Below are 19,583 nucleotides of genomic sequence, written 5' to 3'. Positions count from 1 at the left end.
TGGTGGGGCTCATGTCGGTCTGACCGTCCGTAAAACATCCTTGGATTCTGCAGACCACGGTGCACCGTGCTCTCATCCTATTCTGTCCTGCTCAGGCTGCAGCCAGGGAGTTGAAGTGTGATAGGTCAAAGGCTGGATTAAACATTAACACAGCCGTCATCTCTGCCCGGAGGAGTAGGTGCCCGGAAGCCAAGCTCGGAGCTGTCTGACGGCCCAGGCTGACCAGGAGACATGGCTCAGTTTGCCCAGGCCCTGGCCGAAATGGGTGAATTCGGTCGCTTCCAGGTACAGCTGGTGATCCTGCTGAGTGTCCCCAACTTCCTGTGTGCCTACCACATGTTTGCCCAGGTCTTCATGATCCAGCACGAGACCCACTACTGCTCCGTGGCCTGGGTCAAGAACCACACGTTGAACCTGAGCGCGGCCGAGCAGTTGGCACTGAGCGTGCCTCTGGATGCCGCCGGCAACCCCGAGTCCTGCCTGATGTTCCGGCCGCCCCCTGCCCACGCCAGCCTCGGGGACATCCTCGGCCGCCGCTTCAACGAGACGCAGCCCTGTGAGGCGGGCTGGGAGTACCCAGAAGACAGGCCCCTGTCCCTGAAGAACGAGGTAGGACTGCCCTTTTGCCCGCCTGCCCCTTTGGGGTTGGTCGACTCCTTCACCTGACCCTCTGCCCCCAGCGGTTGGTGTGGCTGCTTCCATTCTGCCCGGAGGCCCCGTGCTGGCAGGACCGGCCGCTGCCTTCTTGTTTCATCTGTCCTTTGTCCTGCTTTCCTCTCTGTCCTCTGACCGTCGGCCCCATCTACTTTTCAATCCATATTCTCTCTGTATCTGTCCATTTTTGCCTACCCTTTTGTCTGTCCGTCTGCCTGTCTGCCCAGTTGCCTGCCTGCCTTCCTGGCCCCTCCTGCTTTCCTGTCTTTCTCTCTCTCCAGTGCCTCCATCTGTCTGTCTACTTGCCTTTGTCTTTCCATCTGCCCCTGCCTATCTGCCTGCGCACCTGTCTTCCCGTGTCCCCACCCACTTGTCTGACCTCCGGCTGCCCCGATGTGGGCTTCTTGCCCTTCGGCCGCTCTCTAGAACTCTCCAGCAACTGGGCCCACTCTCCTGCTTCCCAGAGCGGGGGCTGAGGCACAGAGCAGGGAGATGACTTGTCCAGGGCAGCCTAGTGAGCTGCTCACAGAGGTGGAGCTCCTACTCAGGTCCCTGCCGGAGGGGACAGAGCACAGAGAGTCCAGGATCCTCAGGGGCGGGCACTGTGGGGAGGTCTGGACAGCTCGCCTGGAGGGCGGCAAATCCTGAGTCTTCCGGGAGAGGGGAATTTGGAGTCCAGAGATGAAACCTTCATTTACTGTTTTCTCTGTGACTAAAGAAGTATTTACTTTTTAGAGGCTTTCAGAGGATGATGTTTTGGCTAATGGCATTTTTATTAAGATTTCATATTTTAAAGTAATTTCTATACCCAACGTGGGACTTGAACTCACAACCCCTAAGTTCAAGAGTTGCACACTCTACTGACTGAACCAGCCCGGGGCCCCCAGGCATTTGCTTTTCCATACCGTAGGCAGAGCCCCAGCAGCCCAGGATCTGTCCTGCCTGTCCCTCCTGACGCCCCGCCGCGTGCGGCCCGGCACAGGCGTGTGCGGCCTAGGAGCTCCCCCGCAGAGCCCAGTCTGGCCCTCGCTGGCCTCTCCATGCCTCCAGCAGCGCCCTCATGATAGCCGTGGCCTCCACTGGTCCTCATGCGCTCTGGGGGCCTACCCGGCCAAGCACCATCCTCAAAGCCCGGGCACGCTTCTCGGAGCGACTTAGCCCTGCTCACACCCCGCTGGGCTGCGGGTGCAGGCTCATCCAGCCGCGGCTCGTTGAGCAGTAACCGTGCGGGGGACAGTCCGAGGAGGGAGGCACCTTGCTCTCGTTCTCTAAGGATTGGGGCTGTCCCCTTGGTCTCTGACCATCAGCCTGGGCTGTGCGACCACTGGCGCTGGGCCTCGGGCCTCTTGCCTTCCCTGCCATGCTTCTCCTGCTCCCACCCTCTCGGGGCCTTGGATTCCCACAAGAGCACACACCTTCTCCGTGCCCTGTGCCGCATGCGAAGTCCACCTTTGCTTCCGGGGCTGTCTTGTCGGAAAGCTTTTCCCTCCCCTCCCGCTGGTGAGGAGGGCCCGCCACGCTGGTCCCGGGGCCTCTCTCTGAGCTGACATCCCCGCCTCCTCTGATACCCAGCAGCTTCGTATTCAGCCTGAAATAGGGTCGTCCTAACTGGAGAAGGAGCGAGCGCCTTGTCTTACAGGCTACATGTTCTTGAAGAACAGAGTTCCTCCTCAGTCTGCCTCCCAACATTTCCAGGGGGCCCGTCCTCGGTAAAAGAGAAGAATAACCCCCAGCCTTGACCAACAACAGTGGGACCCGTCCTGGGACCAGAGAAGGGGAAAGAAAAGGAGGGAAGGAAAAGCAGAGAGAAGATAGCCATGTCTAGATCTGGGCGCACGGAAACGCTTGGCGTGTCTGAGGAAGGCAGCCCAACGGAGTTGGGAAATCAGCAAGAGATGACTCCCCGTGGTCTTAGACACAGCTGAGAGACTTGGGCGCCCTCCTAGGGACCAAAGGGAGCCACGGAAGCTTTCGGGACAGGGGAGGGAGATGTGATGCGTGTGCTCCAAGAATGGGGGCGGGACCCTGTGTGCCCAGGTGGCAAGCCCCACACGGAGCCCTCCGCTCTGGGCATCAGGGTCAGGGAGGGTGATGGCTGGTGTCCCAAGGTGGAGCCCTTTAGTGTCCGTTCCGTCGTCCTTCCGTCCGCAATATGACACAGGCCGTCTTGGCACTTGGCACTCTCCAAGCTTTGGCCTCTGGGGTTGCACAGCCTTCGTGAGGTTAGAATGAGGACTGAAGGAAGGCGTACACGAAGTATGAGGGGTAGCGAATGGCGGCCACAGAGGAGGCGCCAGCCTGGGAGGGCTCCCTGGGACTGGCGTGCGGGCCTCAGGGCACCGTAGCCCCCCGTGGCTGAGATGTCTGTCCCCAGCTGTTCCATGCGCGGGGGGGCCAGCGCACCTCCACTGAGCTGACACTTACTGAGGACTTCCTGTGTGCGCTAACTCCTTGAATCCTCCTGGGGACACTGTGTCATGTATTTTATCCCCACTTTGTACACAGGAAACCAAGACACCAACAGAGCGTTTAACAGGCTCCAAGTCACACAAAGTCTCTCAGTTCAGATTCCAAAGGCGGATAGCCCGAGGCCAGTATTATTTGTTTTAAACAGCGTCTAACTACAGAGGCACTCAGCAGGTGCTGGACAAAAACCAAGTGGAGTAGAACTGGGGGGAACAAGGTCTTCCCCACCGCATTCCCGGGGCAATTAGTCCGTCCAGGGACTTTTACTGCAACGTAAGTTGTTCTTGAGAACAGAAGTGGGAGCTCAGCGGCCTCTCCTGGGCTGACTCATATCTTGCTAAAAAGTGACTCTGACTGACGGTGACCGGCTACTCGGCCAGCTCTGGGTACTAGTCCATGAACTGATTCACTCAGCCGATGTTCTCGTAGCTTTCACTCAGTTTCAGTCCCTGTCTGGAGCAAAAGGGATGTCTGAAGTCCACTGCCATCCAGCCGCGGGACCTCGGATAACCCGCCGAGCCTCCCCTCGCTCAGGGGAGTGGAATAGTAACTCGGGGATTGGTGTGAGAACCAGAGGGTACACGTGAAGCGCGCATCCCACACGGAGTGAGCCCTCAGAAGGCGTCAGTGATTGTGAAGCTAGCTCCTTGAGCCGCAGAGGGCAGCTCACCTGTCACGTTCCCCGCACCGACACCCGTGTGCGGAGCTGAGCTGTGTGCGGGGGCACAGGACGCCCGGAAGGGCCCAGAGACCCGGGGGTGGGGCGGTGTCCAGTCACACGTACATACAGGACGTGCGCGTGCGTCAGGTACACACAGCGTGGTGCGGACATGCATTTGTTTTCCACTCCCTTTCTCAGTCTCTCAGTGTCCCGGTGGGTCGCCCCACCGCTGCGTGTGTGCGCACATGCGTGCCCACACACACGTGCACGCAGGCACATGTTCCTCCGTCCTGACCTCCTTCGAAAAGCGGGCTGTGAGGGCTCCTTGGGATTCTCACCGCCAGTGAGTGAGGAGAGTGTCAAGGAGATTTTGCATCCAGATGGGAACGTGCAATGGGGCCGTGTAAGCCTCCCCCCAGGGCCAGGCTCCATTTGTCAGGACGCAGTGGTTAGTGGCAGGTCGGGGTTCCAAACTCAGTATCCTTCGTGTGTCAGCAATCCTACCTGGCATCTCTGGGCCACGACACACACCTATGGTTTGCGCATTCAGTGATTAGGTCCAAACAACCTAATAAGTAATTGTGCTCAAACGCCTTAGGAGCTGTTTTACAAAATAATACACAAACTGAAAGGAAATATTTTTCATTTTTATTTATTTAAAAATTTTTTTTCACATTTATTTCTTTTTGAGAGACAGAGCGCAAGTGGGGAAGGGCAGAGAGAGAGGGAGACAGAATTGGAAGCAGGCTCCCCGCTCTGAGCCGTCAGCACAGAGCCCGACGAGGGGCTCGAACTGATGAACTGTCAGATCATGACCTGAGCCGAAGTCAGACGCTCAACTGACTGAGCCCTCCAAGGCGCCCCATAGTTTTCATTTTTAAATAAACCCAATCCCCTCACAGGATGCATGTGCCCTTGGGAGCTGCAGGTCTTCTCAGTCCTTGAGCGCTTCCCCCCTCTTTCCATTCCACGTGGCGCTTGCGTTTTCTTTTTGTCCTAAACAACTGCCAAAAGCACAACTTGGCATTGATAGGAGGTCGCGGACAGGATCGGAGCGGGACCTCACGTGGAAGCAGCCCCGTCCTTGGCCGGCAGACGTGGGGCACTGCTTTGGCCCCCCTAACACTCCGCACACCGCCCCGCACCCGCCCCGAGTTCCTCCTCGCGCCCCGGGATGCCCGTGCACACCGCGTGGAGCCCAGGCTGAGCGGCTGGTGGTGGCGGGGCCGGACGACCCGGGACCTGCCCTTGGCCGCCCCAGCTCACGTCTGCCTGTGTCTGCCTCAGTTCAACCTTGTCTGTGATCAGAAGCACCTGAAGGAGACCTCACAGTCGGCGTTCATGGCCGGGCTCCTGGTCGGGGCTCTCATCTTCGGGCCCCTGTGTGACCGGTGAGAACTTGACCTGCTCACCCCTAGGTGTGCTCCTAGGTTGCTGGTAGTTTCCCCCCACGCTCTTCCCTGGTGTCGTGAAAGGCCCTGTTCCCTGCCCCTCAAACAGAGCTCACCGGGTTGGGGCCACATGTCCTTAGGAGGCAGACAGCCCAGGGCCTGGGCCTCCCACGCTTCCGTCCCCACAGAGACAGTCCCTTACGGACCTGGCCCTCTGTGACTGCAGGATTGGCCGCAAGGCCACTGTGCTGGTGCAGCTGCTGCTCCTCGCGACCGTCGGCCTGGCCACGGCCTTCGTGCCCAGCTTTGCGCTCTACGTGGCCCTGCGCTTCGTCGTGGCGACTGCGGTCTCCGGCTTCTCCTTCAGCAACGTCACCCTACGTGAGCATCCGGGCCCCCAGCCTTCAGCCTTGGGGTGAGGCCTTGGGGTCTGGGCTGGCCACCTTCCCGACTGCCCTGGGGGAGCCTTGTGGGGCACCCACGCCCCAAGTGGAACCGAGGCCCAGCCTGCCAGAGCAGCACCCGGGCAGTGACGGGGCGGGAGCCGCAGGGCCCGGCTCAGTCTCTGTCCCCACAGTTACAGAGTGGGTGGGGCCCGCCAAGAGGACCCAGGCCGTGGTCCTGGCCCAGTGCACCTTCTCCGTGGGGCAGATGGCGCTGGCCGGGCTCGCCTACGCCGTCCGGAACTGGAGGCATTTCCAGGTGGCCGGCTCCGCGCCTGTCTTCCTGCTCTTCTTCTACATCTGGTGAGGACGCACTTCCCAGAGCGCACGGCTCACACTCACCAGGAGGGCTGTGAGGTTCTGGGTGCCCCTGGGGGCGGGGGGCTCCCAGGTCACAGCCATTCCTGGCCTGCAGGGCCCTGCCAGAGTCCGCGCGTTGGCTCCTGACAAGAGGAAGGGTGGAGGAGGCCAAGCAAGTGATCCAGAAGGCGGCCTCGGTCAACAGGCGGAAGCTCTCCCCAGAGCTCCTGTGCCAGGTACCCTCACGGCGAGCCCAGCCCCCTGCCCTTGGCCTGCCTGTCCCCTCATGGTGTGTCTTCCCCCCAGCTGGTCCCAGAGAAGACAGGCCCCTCAGGGAGCCCACTGGATCTGTTCAGACACCCCCAGCTCCGGAAGGTGACCCTGATCCTCTTCTACATCTGGTGAGGACGCCAGGGCTGCGGCCCGTGCTGAGGCCCAAGCCAAAGGGCGTCCAGGCCCCCCCCCCCCCCCCACCCCCGGCAGTGACGAGGACTTCTGGGCACCCCCGCAGGTTCGCGGACAGTCTGGGGTACTTCGGCCTGAGCTTCCAGGTCGGTGACTTTGGCCTGGACATCTACCTGACGCAGCTGGTCTTCGGGACGGTGGAGGTCCCCGCCCGCTACTCCAGCATCTTCGTGATGCAGTGGCTGGGGCGCAGGCGGAGCCAGATGCTGACGCTGATCCTGGGCGGCCTCATGTGCATCAGCATCACCTTCGTCCCAGCAGGTACGAGGGCTGGCCCTCCCCAGCCCCACAGCCAGGCGCGAGTGGGGCGGGGCCGGGGTGGGGCTGGGGGCGGGGCCGTCTGACCTGCACCCTCCCCTAGATCTGCCCGTGGTGGTCACCGTGCTGGCCGTGGTGGGCAAGTTTGCCACGGCCGCCGGCTTTACCATCTCCTACGTGTACTCTGCCGAGCTCTTCCCCACCGTCATCCGGTAAGGCCTGCGGGCACCCCGCCCCCCCTCCCTCACCCCTGTCCCGAGCTCACGTTGGAGGCTGGCTCCGGGGGCAGCAGCGGGGATGGGGTCCGGGCGGCTGGAAATCTAGCCCGAGTGCCCATGGCACCCCAGGCAGTGGGGGACAGTTATAGAAGTCGGGCCCTGGCCTGGTCCCGACTGGGCCGCGGCACAGGTCTAAGAAGGAACGGCTCGGAAGGAGGAGCACTCAGAAAGGGGCAGTGGAGGAGCCAGGAGGTGCGGCCTGGGACCTGAGCCGGGGAGACCAGCAGGAGGGCGCAGACGGGCCTGGAGGGGAGAGCAGCCTGGCACGTGGCTGGGCCACCGCGGTTCCCGGTTCCCGGGCAGGAGCAGAGAGCGGAAGGTGGAGGGCCCGGGAGCGCAGCCCTGCGGGCCAGCGTGGGAACAGGGCTCTCCGGACTGGGGCCCCGAGCCGCGCTGGACGTGCTCAGCCGGTACCCGCCTTCCCGCAGGCAGACGGGCATGGGGCTGGTGGGCATCTTCTCGAGGATCGGGGGCATCCTCACGCCCCTAGTGATGCTGCTGGCCGAGTACCAGGTGGCCCTCCCCATGCTCCTCTACGGCAGCCTCCCCATCGGCGCAGGCTTACTCTGTGCCCTGCTGCCCGAGACCCGGGGCCAGCCCCTGAAGGACACCATCGAGGACCTGGAGCCCCTCCCACGGTGAGCTGCTGGCCTTCTCTGAAGCTGAGGCCTCCTTCTCTCTGTGTGTCCTTCGTTGCTTAGCGGCCAACATGGGGCCCTCAGGAGCCACCTTGACTGGCCTTGGGCCAGACCCCCTCTGGGGAGAAGTGGCGATGGGCACTGCCAGGGGACCGACCCCTGGCCGGTCGGTGATGGCCTCCTGCTCCCACCAGGCCTCTGGACTCAGCACTTTCAGAAAAGGAAAGCGAGGCTTCAGGAAGAACTTCCGGCCCGGGGGTGACCTTCGTGAGCAGCACGTACCTCTGACCATGTCTCCGGAGCCAGCAGGGAGCTGCCTGAACACCCCCCAGAAATGGCCGGGGACTGCAGCAAGCCCTCCCCGCCGACCCCGCAGATGGCCGCAGCACACTGCTGGCCTGAACCCTGTCCTGGCCCCGGGCCGCCCCGTCCTGAAGTGTCCGGGGGGGGCCTCCCTCTTCTGTTCACCCCTCACCACCTTCCTCACCCCAGCCACGGCCCCCCCACCATTCGGGGGTCGGGCCTTGGTGTTTCCTGGGCGTCACTGGCTCTCTAGTAGGCTCGTGGGAGGACGGCTCCTCTGGTCCCCTCTGCCTGCAGGCCCGGGCCCAGAACACAGCAGATGGGTAGGGCCTTTCCAAGAACGCAGAGTAGGAGGAGAGAAAGCTTGAAGCTGTGGCCGTATCCGGGCCGGGAGGAGAAAAGGCTGTGGATGGGAAGGCTGTGGTTCCTCCCAGGGGCTGGACCAGGCCCCAGGACATTTGATCCTGCTGAGAGAGGACTCCGTGCTCCACATCAAAGCTTCAGTCGTGCATTCTCTTCAAAGGTCCTCCATCCCCTGCCCTGCATTCATTCAGCTCATGCCTGATCTTGGGGCCCAGGGACCAGGGGTGGGGAAAGGGCGGAGGCTGGGAGTTCCTCTCCTCATCTCCCTCCCCCCTCCCCTCCTGCAGGGCGAGGGGAAAGGGCTTTCTAGCGGGCTGCGCTGGCCTTGCTTCCTTCCCCGCGCGTCCTGGCTAATCGTCAGTCAGTGTACTCCGGGCAGGCTGCTCCCAGTCAGCTCCTCCGTGGGGGACACGTCGCTGGATTTCTCGGTGGTGCTCCCAGGACCTCTGCCCTGTTCCTTCCTCCAACGAGTGTGCTCACAGCTGACCTCTAGGGCCCCCTCCTCACCTCCTGCCCCAGCAGTGTTCCCCACATGGTCTCCCTTACTGCCAGCCCTCCTGGCTGGGTCCCATCCAGTGGCCTCCAGCCAGGGTGCCTTCCCGGGTAGCCACCGTGCGTGCTTGCACCAGCGAACAGGGGGAAAGAGCTGGCCAGGGCTCTCCGCTGCTCCGCCCCGCTAACCGCCCGCCAGACAGTGAGGTCCAGTCTCTCCCCCAGGGGCCCAGGCCTGCAGAAGGGCTCCTTCTGGACCTCCCTCTCTTCCTCCCACTCACCTTCCCTGATGGAGGCTGGAGGGCGTGCTCCGTGCTCCGGGCTGGTTTCCCATCTTTGTGAATCCGGCATGAAAGTGTTCAGCACCTCTTTTGAATACGTGCATCTTTATTGATGATATAACAGAAGGCAGGCGACACTCCACACTTCCCTCCCCCAAGGTGGGAGTGGGACTCAAGTGACATTTCTCAGGCACCCATGACTGCCCGGGCAACAAAGGAGGGAAAAAGCCCATGGTCACCTGATAAAGATCACGGTGACGAAGCACATAAAACTCCATCAGTTTGTGACTTTCTTCATGATTTACAAGAAAAGCTCAATCCTGAGAATAGTCAGACCTCCTATAGACTCAGTTGCCCGGAGCCTTCATGTCACCTCCTCCCTCCATAGGATAAAAAGCCCCATACAGGGAGTGCCTGGGTGGCTCAGTCAGTCCAAATCCAGCTCTGGTCATGATCTCACAGTTTGGGAGTTCAAGCCCCACATCAGCTCTGTGCTGACAGCTCGGAGCATGGAGCCTGTTTCAGATTCTGTCTCCCTCTCTGCCCCTCCCCCACTTGCTCTCTTTCAAAAATAAACATTTTAAAAATGTACAAAAGAAATAAACATTATTACAGACTCGGTTTGGAATGATGGGGACAAGTTCTAGCTTCCTGCCATGTGCCCAATCATGGGATCCAGGCTAACGTCACCCATCGGGTCCACCTGAAAGTCTTTCATGGCACAGCGTGGTACCCAGGCCTAACCTGCCAGCCGTGAAAACACTGGGCATGGCGTTTGGGCAGCGGCCAGTTCACAGCCAGAGACAACTACGAGGAATAAGCCCACTGCCTCCAAAGGCGACGCAGAGACTCGGGACCCCGCAGGCCAGGCTTTCACCGACGTTCAGGGAGAGCAGGTGTGGAGGGACCTGCACCGTGGCGAGGGGCGGGGCCACTCCCAGCGGGAAGCCCCTCCCGATTCCTCATTGGCTGAGCGCTGGGGTTCCAGCCTAACCCGGAAGTCGCCTCCGCAAGGCCAAAAAGTAGTCCGATTGGGACACATGTGCATCCCCGAGGAGACTCAGAGACTTCATTCTTCCGCGCAGGCCCATTGCAAAGCCCGCGGAAAATAAGGCCTGGAAAAGGAGAAGGCAGAAGAAGCCGGAAGTGACGTGATTGCGGGCTGGGGACTGCATTGCGGCGGGGGCGGGGGCCGTACATGTTTCCCATCGCTGTAAACCTACTGCTAAGTGGGCAGCTCGGATTGTGTCTGGGGTTTCTGAACACGAATCGCCTCCCGTCCCTCTCACTCACCGCAACCTCCTCCGAAACGTGGACACTCGCCTCCCTTTGAGGCAGAACGGCCTCCGTTCCTGGAAAGAGACTTCGATCATGAAGACCGAGCATGAATCCCGCCAAGATTCACCTACTGCCTTTGGGCAGGACTTTGAGGCCATTTCTCTAGGTTTCCTGGGCTGTCGGGGCAAAGCTTTGCCTTATATGTGACAGAAGGTGGCCCGTGGCTTGTTCTGTTCAGAGGGAAGTGTCGTTCAGCCGCCGACAGGACCTGAGCAGAGACATGTAGGCCTGGCCTTGACTCGCCCCTGAGAAGCTTGACGGAAAAGGGGCTTCACGACACCGGGGAGCGTCCAGGCCGCGCCGACCCTGTCTTCCCCACGACTGTGTGGACCAGAGAGGAGGCCAGACGGGGGTACACGCAGCAGCGCAGCACGACGGTCAGCGACGCCGGGCCTTGGTGACGGGAGCCCGGCGCTTGGGCTTCCCGTCGTCAAGTGGATGGTTTCATGGGCCCCTTTGCACGAACCCGCGAGGATTCCAGTCTTGGGTGTGAAAGGTGAAGGCCTCTGGCAGTCAGCCCCCAAGGTCCAAGGACATGGGAGAGGAGTGCCAGCCCCCTGCCCCGCACCCCTGCCTCACCTCCTCCCCATCCTCCCCTAGGTCTCAGGCCACGCGGGACCCGCAGGTGTACAATTCATCCGTGGCCGTGAAACCGGGCGGGGCCGGGGGAATGCTGGGGCGACTCCGGAGGACCCTGTGGGGTGGGCCGAGGCTGCTGACCCAGAGTGCGGGGCGGGCAGGGCCCCCGAAGGATGGCATCGGTGACGGTAGGGGGTACGGAAACGTTTCGGGTGAAGACCACCGACAGGCCCTTACTGCAGCTGCAAGGCGTCCGGAAGTTCTGGAAGCCGCCCTGACGCCACATTTTGTTTTCATGTTTTATGTATTTTTTCAGAGAGAATGAAGACAGAGGCAGAGAGAAGGAGACAGAGGATCCGAAGTGGGCTCCCCACGGACAGCAGATATTGGACCACATGTCCAATGTAGAACTTCGTTCTGAGAACGATCAAAGCCACTGGTTGTCTCTCTCGTCTTGAAGCAAGCAGGAGGCCCGGTAAGATCCGGGTCATAAAACCCGCCCGGATCTGAAGGATGGGTTGGAAGAGGGCACGCGGGGGGGGGCACGTGCGGGAGCAGAGAAAGGGAGGGCATCATACAATGAAATCCTCTGCGAGCACTTACTGTGCATCTGACCTGGTGATTAGAGGGGCTGATGGCAGCGGAACTGGAGGGAGTGAGAGGCCAACACCTGATCGGGGTCCCGTGGGGCTGGGTGTGCAGCTCAGCGTCTCTGTGCCCGCCCCTCAGAGACCCTGCCGAGACTGAGGCCACGCGCTGTGTGTCTTGTGTCCCCACATCAACGTCCAAAGCCCAGGCCACCCTCTACTCCACACTGCTCCTTCTGTCCCCCATCCCCCCGGCTCCCTACCGGGCTCTACCCCGTGTCTCTGAAGCTACTGTCCCAGCCCTTCTTAGAAGGACACGCTTGCCCCACCTCTTTCTCTGGGCGCCTGCGCTCTCACAGCCGGGGGCCCACCCTTGCTCCTCACTCCTCCCCCTCCTTCCCCTCCTCCCCCTCCTCCCCTTCCTCTGCTCTTGCAGCAACCCCCTCTTGACTTGCAGCTCACACAGCCTCATTCCCCTAAAACTACCGGGTTCACCGGCGTCCCTTCCGCCCAGTCCCCTGCTGTCGTCCACCTCCAAAATCTCAGCAACCCCCAGCAGGGAAGTCAGTGAATGAAGGTGCCTCTAATTCAGACACCCCATCCTCTGAGGGCAGCCTCATCCTTCCGGCTGGTTTGCTCCATTGTCCCTTCCTACCTGCCAGCAACGTGCCGCACACTGGTGGCTTAAAGGCACAGATTGGGTCTCCCGCACTTCCTGAGGCTGGGTGTGAGCGGAGTCGGGTTGTGGGGAGGGCTCTTCCTGGCCTTCGGACAGCCGGCCACCTTCTTGCTGTGCCCTCACGTGGCCTTTCCTCCCGGCAAGCACATGGAGCGGGAGGGAACGCTCTCTCTCCTCCTTTTCTTTCTTTTAATATGAATTTTTGAGAGCGAGAACACAAGCACCTGAGAGCAGGGGGAGGGGGAGAAGGAGAGAGGAGGGGAAGGGAAGGGAAGAGGGGAGTGGGGGGAGGGGAGGGGCGGACAGAGGACTGAAAGCCAGCAGGACAGGGCTGGAACTCACAAGCCCAGCTGAGCCAGGAGATCATGACCTGAGTCAAAGTCAGATGCTTAACCAACTGAGCCCAGCCACCCAGGCCGCCTCTCTCTCTCCTCCTCCTTTAATGCCCTGCATCTCGTCCTGGAGGCCTCCTCCCTTCTGCTGCGGTGAAGCGTCGCATCCTAGTCTGATCCCAGGTCTGAGCTCGGCTCCTCTCTTTCCTATCTCCCCCCCACACCCCCCCCCCCGCCCCAGACAGGGGCCGGGGGGATGGGCAAGTCTGGAAGGGGGGTTTGTGCCCACAGCAGGTGCTCCTGGGCCAGAGCAGTCTGCACTGACTGAAAGGGGGGTTTGCACCCACAGCAGGTGCTCCTGGGCCAGAGCAGTCCGCACTGAGGCCTGCTGTCTCTAGGGTCTTCGGCTAGCTGTGCCCCTGGAGAGAGGGCCGCTCCTCACACACGCACACACACACCCCCCCCCCCCGCCCCCGCTCCCGGGACTTCCTGCCCCATTGTGACACTGCTCCCTCCTGCAGCCATGGAACCCAAGGGTTCCTTCCGAGGGTCTGGCTGGGCCTGGAGTGTGGTCAGGTGGGCCCTAGCTTTGTTCATGGTCCTGTCTCCGGGGAAGAGGGAGGGGGGCTGTGGAAGGCGGCAATTATGATGACGCCTGGCAACCGTCGGGCTGCATTCTCAGCACAGATGTGGACAGGAGCAGGCCGCGACCCCCTGTCCAGCTGAGGCGTCTGGAAGGAGCAGCTGCCCTCACGGGAAGTGTGAGCCCCCAGGTGTGGCATCGGGCCGTTTCCCAGCCTCAGGCGAACTGCTGCTCCTGGCTTTACCTCCGTTTTCTGGGCCTCTGTTTCCAGCTGCCTGGAGCCTGTCCACCTGGCAAGCGGCCTTTGGGATCAGCCAAGGGAGCAAGTACTCCGAGCCCTGCAGACCGGCCGAGGCCCGTGGGGGGCACCCTGAAGGGGACCCTGTGGGGGAGGTGAGGACAGCTGGCTCCGTGCCCCAAAGCCCCAGCCCCGTGAGGAGAGCAAACTTCCCCATCTGGGAAGCCCCTCTCCCCCGCACCCACTCCAACCTCACACACTGTATCGGTCTCCGGCAGCTGCTGTAACACGGCATCACAGACGCCATGGCTGAACACAGACTTGTTACCTTATGGCTCTGGAGGTCAGAAGTCCGAACTGGGTCGTACTGGGCTAACACCAAGCTGTCAGTAGGGCCCTGTTCCTTTCTGGAGGCTCTAGGGGAGAATTCATTTTCTCACCTTTTCCGGCTTTTATGGGCTGTCTGCATTGCTTGGCTCCTGGTCCCCTTCTGGTTTTGAAGCCAGCAATAGTCAAAGCTTTGTGTGTGTGTGTGTGTGTGTGTGTGTGTGTGTGTGTGTGTTTATTTTTGTGAGAGAAAGAGACAGCATGAGCTTTGATCCACACATACGTTGTGAAATCTAGTTAATACATCTGTCTCCTCACTTTTTGTTTGTTAGCGAGAACAGGTAAGGTCTACTCTCTTAGCAAACTTCCGTTATACGGTACAGTGATACCAATTCCAGTCCCCGTGTTTTATATCATCAGGCCTCGTTCGTCTCCTAGTTGAAAATTTGCACCCTTCCCCCGCCTCTCCCTGTTTCCATCCTCCAGCCACTGGCAGCCACTTTTCTACTTTCTGTTTCTCTGACTTTGACTCTTTTCTGGTAAGATTCCACATCTAGGTGATCCCATACAGCATTGGTCCGCCTCTGTGTGACTTATTTCACGTAGCCTCACGCGCTCAGGGTCTCTCCGTGTGGTTGCACATGGTAGGACTTCTTCCTTCTCTGGGCTGAGTCACGTCTCTCCCTCCGTGTGCATGTATGTATATATACACGTACACGCACATCACATCTTTGTCCATTTGGCCTAAGTGATAAGCACTTGCTGTTTCCATATCTTGGTTATTGCGCATAAGGTCTCAATGAACACCAGAGTGTAGATTCCCCGTCAGGACTGTGATTTCAGTGCTCGCTTTGGCCGCACATGTACTAAAAAGGATAGTGATTTTATTTCCTTTGAATGTATACCCAGGAGTGGAGTTACTGGGTCCCACGGGATTTCTGTTTTCTTTATTTACTTACTTCGAGGAGCATCTGTAAGTGTCTTCCCGGGGGCCGCGCCAGTTTGCACGCCCACCAGCAGCACACAAGTCATTTCTCGCCAACCCCGCCAACTGCTGTGACCTTCTATCTTTGTGACTTTGGCCATTCTGACAGGTGGGAAGGGGTATCTCATTGTGTTTTGTATTTCCCTGATGATGAGTGATGTTGAGTACTTTTCCATGTGTCTCTTGACCACTTGTCTTCTTTGGAGAAATGTCTATTTGGTTTCTCCACCAATTTTTAAATTGGATTATTTGTTTTTTTTGATACTAAATTATAGACGTTCTTTAATTTTTACCATGTGTAAGGGTACAGTTCGTTGGCATAAAGCACATTCACGCTGTTGTGCAGCCTCCAGCGCTCTGCGTCTCCTGAACTCTTTCATAGTTCTCACCTGAGACTCTGTACCCATTAAATACTTCCCCATTCTCTCCCCCACCCCCACCCCGGCCCCTGGGAGCCAGTGTTCTGCTTTCTTCTCCTCTGGGTACTTCATCCAAGTGGAATCATATAATATTTGTCCTGTTATGATTGGCCTATTTCACTTAACATGAGATCTTCAAGGTCATCCATGTCGTAGCACATGTCCGAATTTTATTTCTTTTTAAGCAGAATAATACCCCATCGTGTGACTGTTTTGCTTGCCTGTTCATCCATCGATGGACACTCGGCTTGTTTGTGCCTTCTGACCTTTGCCAGGACTCTGCTTCAAAGGTGGGTGTGCGCAGACGTCGGTGTGCCTGCCTGCTGTCCGTCATTTTGGAGGTTTACCCAGGCATGGCCTCGCTGGATCAGACGGAAACTCTTCTTAGTTGTTTGAGGAGCTGCCATCTGCTTCCCACAGTGGCTGTACCACTTACATTCCCATCAGTGCCCGGGGCTCTACTTTCCCTCGCACGAATCCCTGTCTTCTGTTTTCTGGGCCATCCCAACCCGTGCCTTGCACATGTTTTGTTAGATTTGTTTCCAGTTGTATTTTCTTAATATTATAAGGTTTCCTTTCTCAACTAACCTGTTTTTTAAAATCTTGCTTGAAATAATTTTAGTTTCAACAAATTTGCACAAGTTATACAGAGGATTCCCTTTGCTTTGAAGCCCACCTTCCCCTAATGCTGGCATCTTCCATAACCACAGCGCAGTGCCCTAAGCCAGGAAGAAGGACACTGACACCGTGTCATTCACTAACCCTGAGATCGGATTTGAGTCTGGCAAGTTGCCCCACTAGGTGTTCTTTTCCTGCTTTGGGGTCCAGTTTAGGACCTCGCCCTGCATTTATTTAGTTAGTTATGTTTATTTATGTACACTATTTTTACAAGTCGTCTGAGGTAGCCAGTTTGTGTCATTTCTCCAGATTGTGCCACACGGCTGTGACCGTAAGTAAACGGTTCCTGTTTCTGATGATACCCTCTGCTCCTGAAGTCCGCAGTGGCCCCCCTGGGAGCAGAGCGAAGGTTAAGGTTGTCCCTGCATGCTCTGCTTCCCCAGCCCGTAATCTCACTCCTTTGCTTAGTTTTCCATTTTATGCATGGGTGATGCATCAAACTTCGCGTGTGAGTTAAGAAAGAATTCATTTGGTCACCATTTCACCTTGTACCACAGACATATTTTTGGGTGATATAGTTAAATTTTAAGAGTAAATCCGGGGGCACCTGGGTGGCTCAGTCAGTTGAGCATCAACTCTTGATTTCAGCTCAGGTCACGACGCGGAGCCTGCTTGACTATCTCCCTCCCCCTCCCTGGCTTGCACTCTCTCTCTTAACAAAAGAAAAAAGTAAATGCAGTCTTCCTCATCTACTTTATTTGGTCCAAATTTTTCATTTAAGATTGATATTCTTGGGGCACCTGGGCGGCTTAGTCGGTTGGGTGTCCAACATCGGTGCAGGTCATGGTCTCGTGGTTCGTGAGTTCAAAACCCCACATAGGGCTCTGTGCTGACAGCTCCAAGCCTGGAGCTGCTTCAGATTCTGTGCCTCCCTCTTTCTGCTCCGCCTCCACTAGCGCTCTGTCTCTGTCTCTCAAAAATAAATAAGCATTAAAAATCGTTTTTATTTATTTTAAATTCTTTTTTAAAAATTTTTTTTGTTTTTTATTTATTTTTGAGAGACAGAGAAAGACAGCACAAGTAGGGGAGGGTCAGAGAGAGAGGGAGACACAGAATCTGAAACAGGCTCCAGGCTCTGAGCTGTCAGCACAGAGCCCGACGTGGGGCTCGAACCCGATCATGACCTGAGCCAAAGCTGGACACTTAACCGACTGAGCCACCCAGGCGCCCATTAAATTTAAATTCTTTACCTCACAATTATAAAAGGAAAAGGAAATAATGCTTGAAATATTAACTCTAACTCTTACAATAAAGAATAACTTTGGTTTAAAAACTTCTTCTTGAACAGTTACCTGGACAAACCTCCTTGCCACTGTCTATAGCCAGCTTTTATTTAAATAAACATTTTTTAAAATGCGGTTAAAACATTTTAATGTACAGTACAAATGGTACAGGATATGAGAATCTTCAGGTAAGTTTACTATACAAAAAATGCGTAAGTAATCAGTTACAGAAACATTGATAGATGACAAAAAACGTGGCTAACACCAGTACAGAGGCACCCACTGATTTTCAGCGGCGCGGCCCCCAGTGTGACCTACGGCAGACTCTTCCCCTGGAAGTGAAACTGTGGGGGGAGAGAGGAAAGGAGAGAGAGGGAGGGAGGGAGGGAGGGAAAGCAAGCAAGCAAACTCTCGGGAACACAATTGAGGGGGGAAAGTCGAGCCGTAGGAAGCTTCCACAGTTAGTAGATGGATAGGCTTCATGGTGTAGAAAAGATAGTCTAGGGGCACCTGAGTGGCTCAGTGTATTAAGCGTCAGACTCCAGGTCCGGTCATGATCTCATGGCTCATGTGTTCGAGCCCTGCTTTGGGGCTCTCTGCTCTCAGCGCAGAGCCCCTTTCCCCTCTCTTTGTTCAGCTTTATCATATCATCAACATAAAATTACATAGATTAGATCTTTTCTTCTCCATCCCCTTCAATATTGTTCTGATGTTTATAACACATTTGCCACTTGGATTTTTGCCTTGTCCTGATTCATTTTGATTACATATTTATATAAGGAGGGGCTGTATGTGAGACGTGCTGTGGTTCTAAGGGTCAGAATTATACACAAAGCTATCGGCGAGGATGCAGAGAAACGAAAACCTTGTGCACGGCTGGTGGGAGTGCAAACCGGTGCAGCCGCTCTGCAAAACAGTACGGAGGTTCCTCAAAAAGTTAAAAATAGAACTCCCCTATGACCCAGCAATCACATTACCAGCCATTTATTCAGAGGATACAAAACTGCTGCTTCACAGAGACATGTACCCCCATGTTGAAGGAAGCATATCCGCAGCCAGGTCCTATAAAGAGCCCAAATGCCATGGACTGGTGAATGGATGAAGACTGTGTGATTTACATATATACACAACGGAATGCTCAGCAATGAAAAAGATGAAATCCTGCCATTTGCAACAACGTGGGTGGAACTGGAGGGTATTATGCTAAGTGCAGTAAGTCAGTGAGAGAAAGGTAAATACATGATTTCACTCATGTGGATTTTAAGAAACAAAACAGATGAACACAGGGGAAGGGAGGGAAAAATGAGAAAAAAACAGAGAGGGAGGCAAACCGTAGAGGCTTTTATACACAGAAAACAATCTGAAGTGTGTGGGGGTGGGGATGGGCTGAGTGGGGGATGGGTACGAAGGAGGGCGCTTGTTGGGATGAGCACAGGATGTCCTAAGTAAGTGACGAGTCAGTAAATTTTCCTGCCGTCATTAGTACACTATATGTTAACTAATTCGGATTTAAATAAAACTTAAAATTTTTAAATAAATTAGTAAATAAATAAATACATTAATCAATAAACTGGGTACCAGATGCTGACAAGCTCTCTGGCAAAAAATAAAGTGAACTAAGAAGGATGGGGAAAAAATAATACAATGAACATGAAAATGTTTGTAAACTATAGAAACTACAATTATAAGTTATTATTTATGAAAATATATTTACTTTCTTTTTGTTTCAAAGAAAGCTATAGGGGCGCCTGGGTGGCTCAGTCGTTTAAGCATCTGACTTTGGCTCAGGTCATGATCTCACAGTTCGTGAGTTCGAGTCCCATGTGGGGCTCTGTGCTGACCGCTAGCTCAGAGCCTGGAGCCTGTCTTCAGATCCTGTGACTCCTTCTCTCTCTGACCCTCCCCTGCTCACGCTGTCTCTCTCTCTCAAAAATAAATAAAAACATTTTTAAAAAATTTTTAAAGAAAGCTGTATGTAAAGAAGTGGTCCCCCTCTTCCCTTCAGCCCCGTGCACCTGCTTCCTTCCATCCGCTCACTCTCATAGATAATTAATCTCATTAGCGCGTGCCTGACGTGTCCTGTATTTTCTTCCTGCGAATGAGCACATACCTCTGTCGACTACACAAAGGGCACATCCTACGTGTATTCTTGAGCATGCTGCTTTTTTTGCTTATCAGTATGGACTGAACATCATTCCATATCAGTTCATAGAGGTTCTCCTCATTCTTTTTTACAGCTGCATAATATTCCGCGGGCGGATCGACCATCCGTTATCCAACCAGGGTCCTAAGTGTGGACATTTATGTTCTCAGCATTTTGCGATACCGCCAAAGCGGCAGTGAATAATCTCACCCCTGTATGTTTTCTTACAGGCGCAAAGTGTATCTTCAGAGCAAATTCCCAGGAGTGGGATTGCTGAGTCAAAAAGTAAGTGCGTGTGTACTCTGTCGAGTGTGTCCGTGGTCTCTGGGAGGGGGTCCCCCCTGCCAGTTCTGTGATACATGCTCTTATAGGCCACAGAAATTGTTATGCCCACAGCCAAACTTTCCTGCAGCACAGAGATACAAAGCAGGGTCACTAAAGGGGACACACGCGTTGCTGGAGGCTGAGGGGGCGCTTCC

The 19,583-nt window shown here is 56.4% G+C and overlaps 2 protein-coding genes across 7 annotated transcripts in view; both read left to right on the top strand.

The window, feature by feature from the left end:
* Positions 1-231: 231 nt before the first annotated feature.
* SLC22A13 (solute carrier family 22 member 13) lies at positions 232-9,475 on the top strand. Its single transcript, XM_029940564.1, has 10 exons — positions 232-609; positions 5,069-5,172; positions 5,399-5,553; positions 5,750-5,918; positions 6,031-6,151; positions 6,222-6,316; positions 6,427-6,641; positions 6,742-6,850; positions 7,345-7,554; positions 7,749-9,475. Exons 1-10 carry the CDS (start codon positions 232-234, stop codon positions 7,840-7,842), a joined length of 1,650 nt encoding a protein of 549 aa, XP_029796424.1. The 3' UTR covers positions 7,843-9,475.
* Positions 9,476-11,340: 1,865 nt separating this feature from the next.
* SLC22A14 (solute carrier family 22 member 14) overlaps positions 11,341-19,583 on the top strand; it is a 32,260-nt gene continuing 24,017 nt past the window's right edge. For 5 of the 6 annotated variants that reach the window (XM_029940558.1, XM_029940559.1, XM_029940555.1 and 2 more), the window contains exons 1-4: positions 13,078-13,084; positions 13,191-13,281; positions 13,363-13,484; positions 19,335-19,389. The gene's annotated coding sequence lies outside the window, so the exon portion shown is untranslated. Of the gene's footprint in view, positions 11,386-13,077; positions 13,085-13,190; positions 13,282-13,362; positions 13,485-19,334; positions 19,390-19,583 lie in introns of those variants that run through there. The other variant, XM_029940563.1, reaches the window with a different exon arrangement.

Source organism: Suricata suricatta, chromosome 5, assembly GCF_006229205.1.
Source record: "Suricata suricatta isolate VVHF042 chromosome 5, meerkat_22Aug2017_6uvM2_HiC, whole genome shotgun sequence".
NCBI classification, from domain to species: Eukaryota; Metazoa; Chordata; class Mammalia; order Carnivora; family Herpestidae; genus Suricata; species Suricata suricatta.
Note: the sequence above shows the minus strand (reverse complement) of the source record. Positions and strands in the feature narration are given on the sequence as shown.

Excerpts from the sequence above, each read along its gene's own strand:
- SLC22A13 (XM_029940564.1), top strand. The coding sequence starts at position 232 with ATGGCTCAGTTTGCCCAGGCCCTGGCCGAAATGGGTGAATTCGGTCGC. Across the intron at positions 6,642-6,741 it reads CATCACCTTCGTCCCAGCAG|ATCTGCCCGTGGTGGTCACC; the intron begins GTACGAGGGCTG and ends ACCCTCCCCTAG. Across the intron at positions 7,555-7,748 it reads GACCTGGAGCCCCTCCCACG|GCCTCTGGACTCAGCACTTT; the intron begins GTGAGCTGCTGG and ends TGCTCCCACCAG.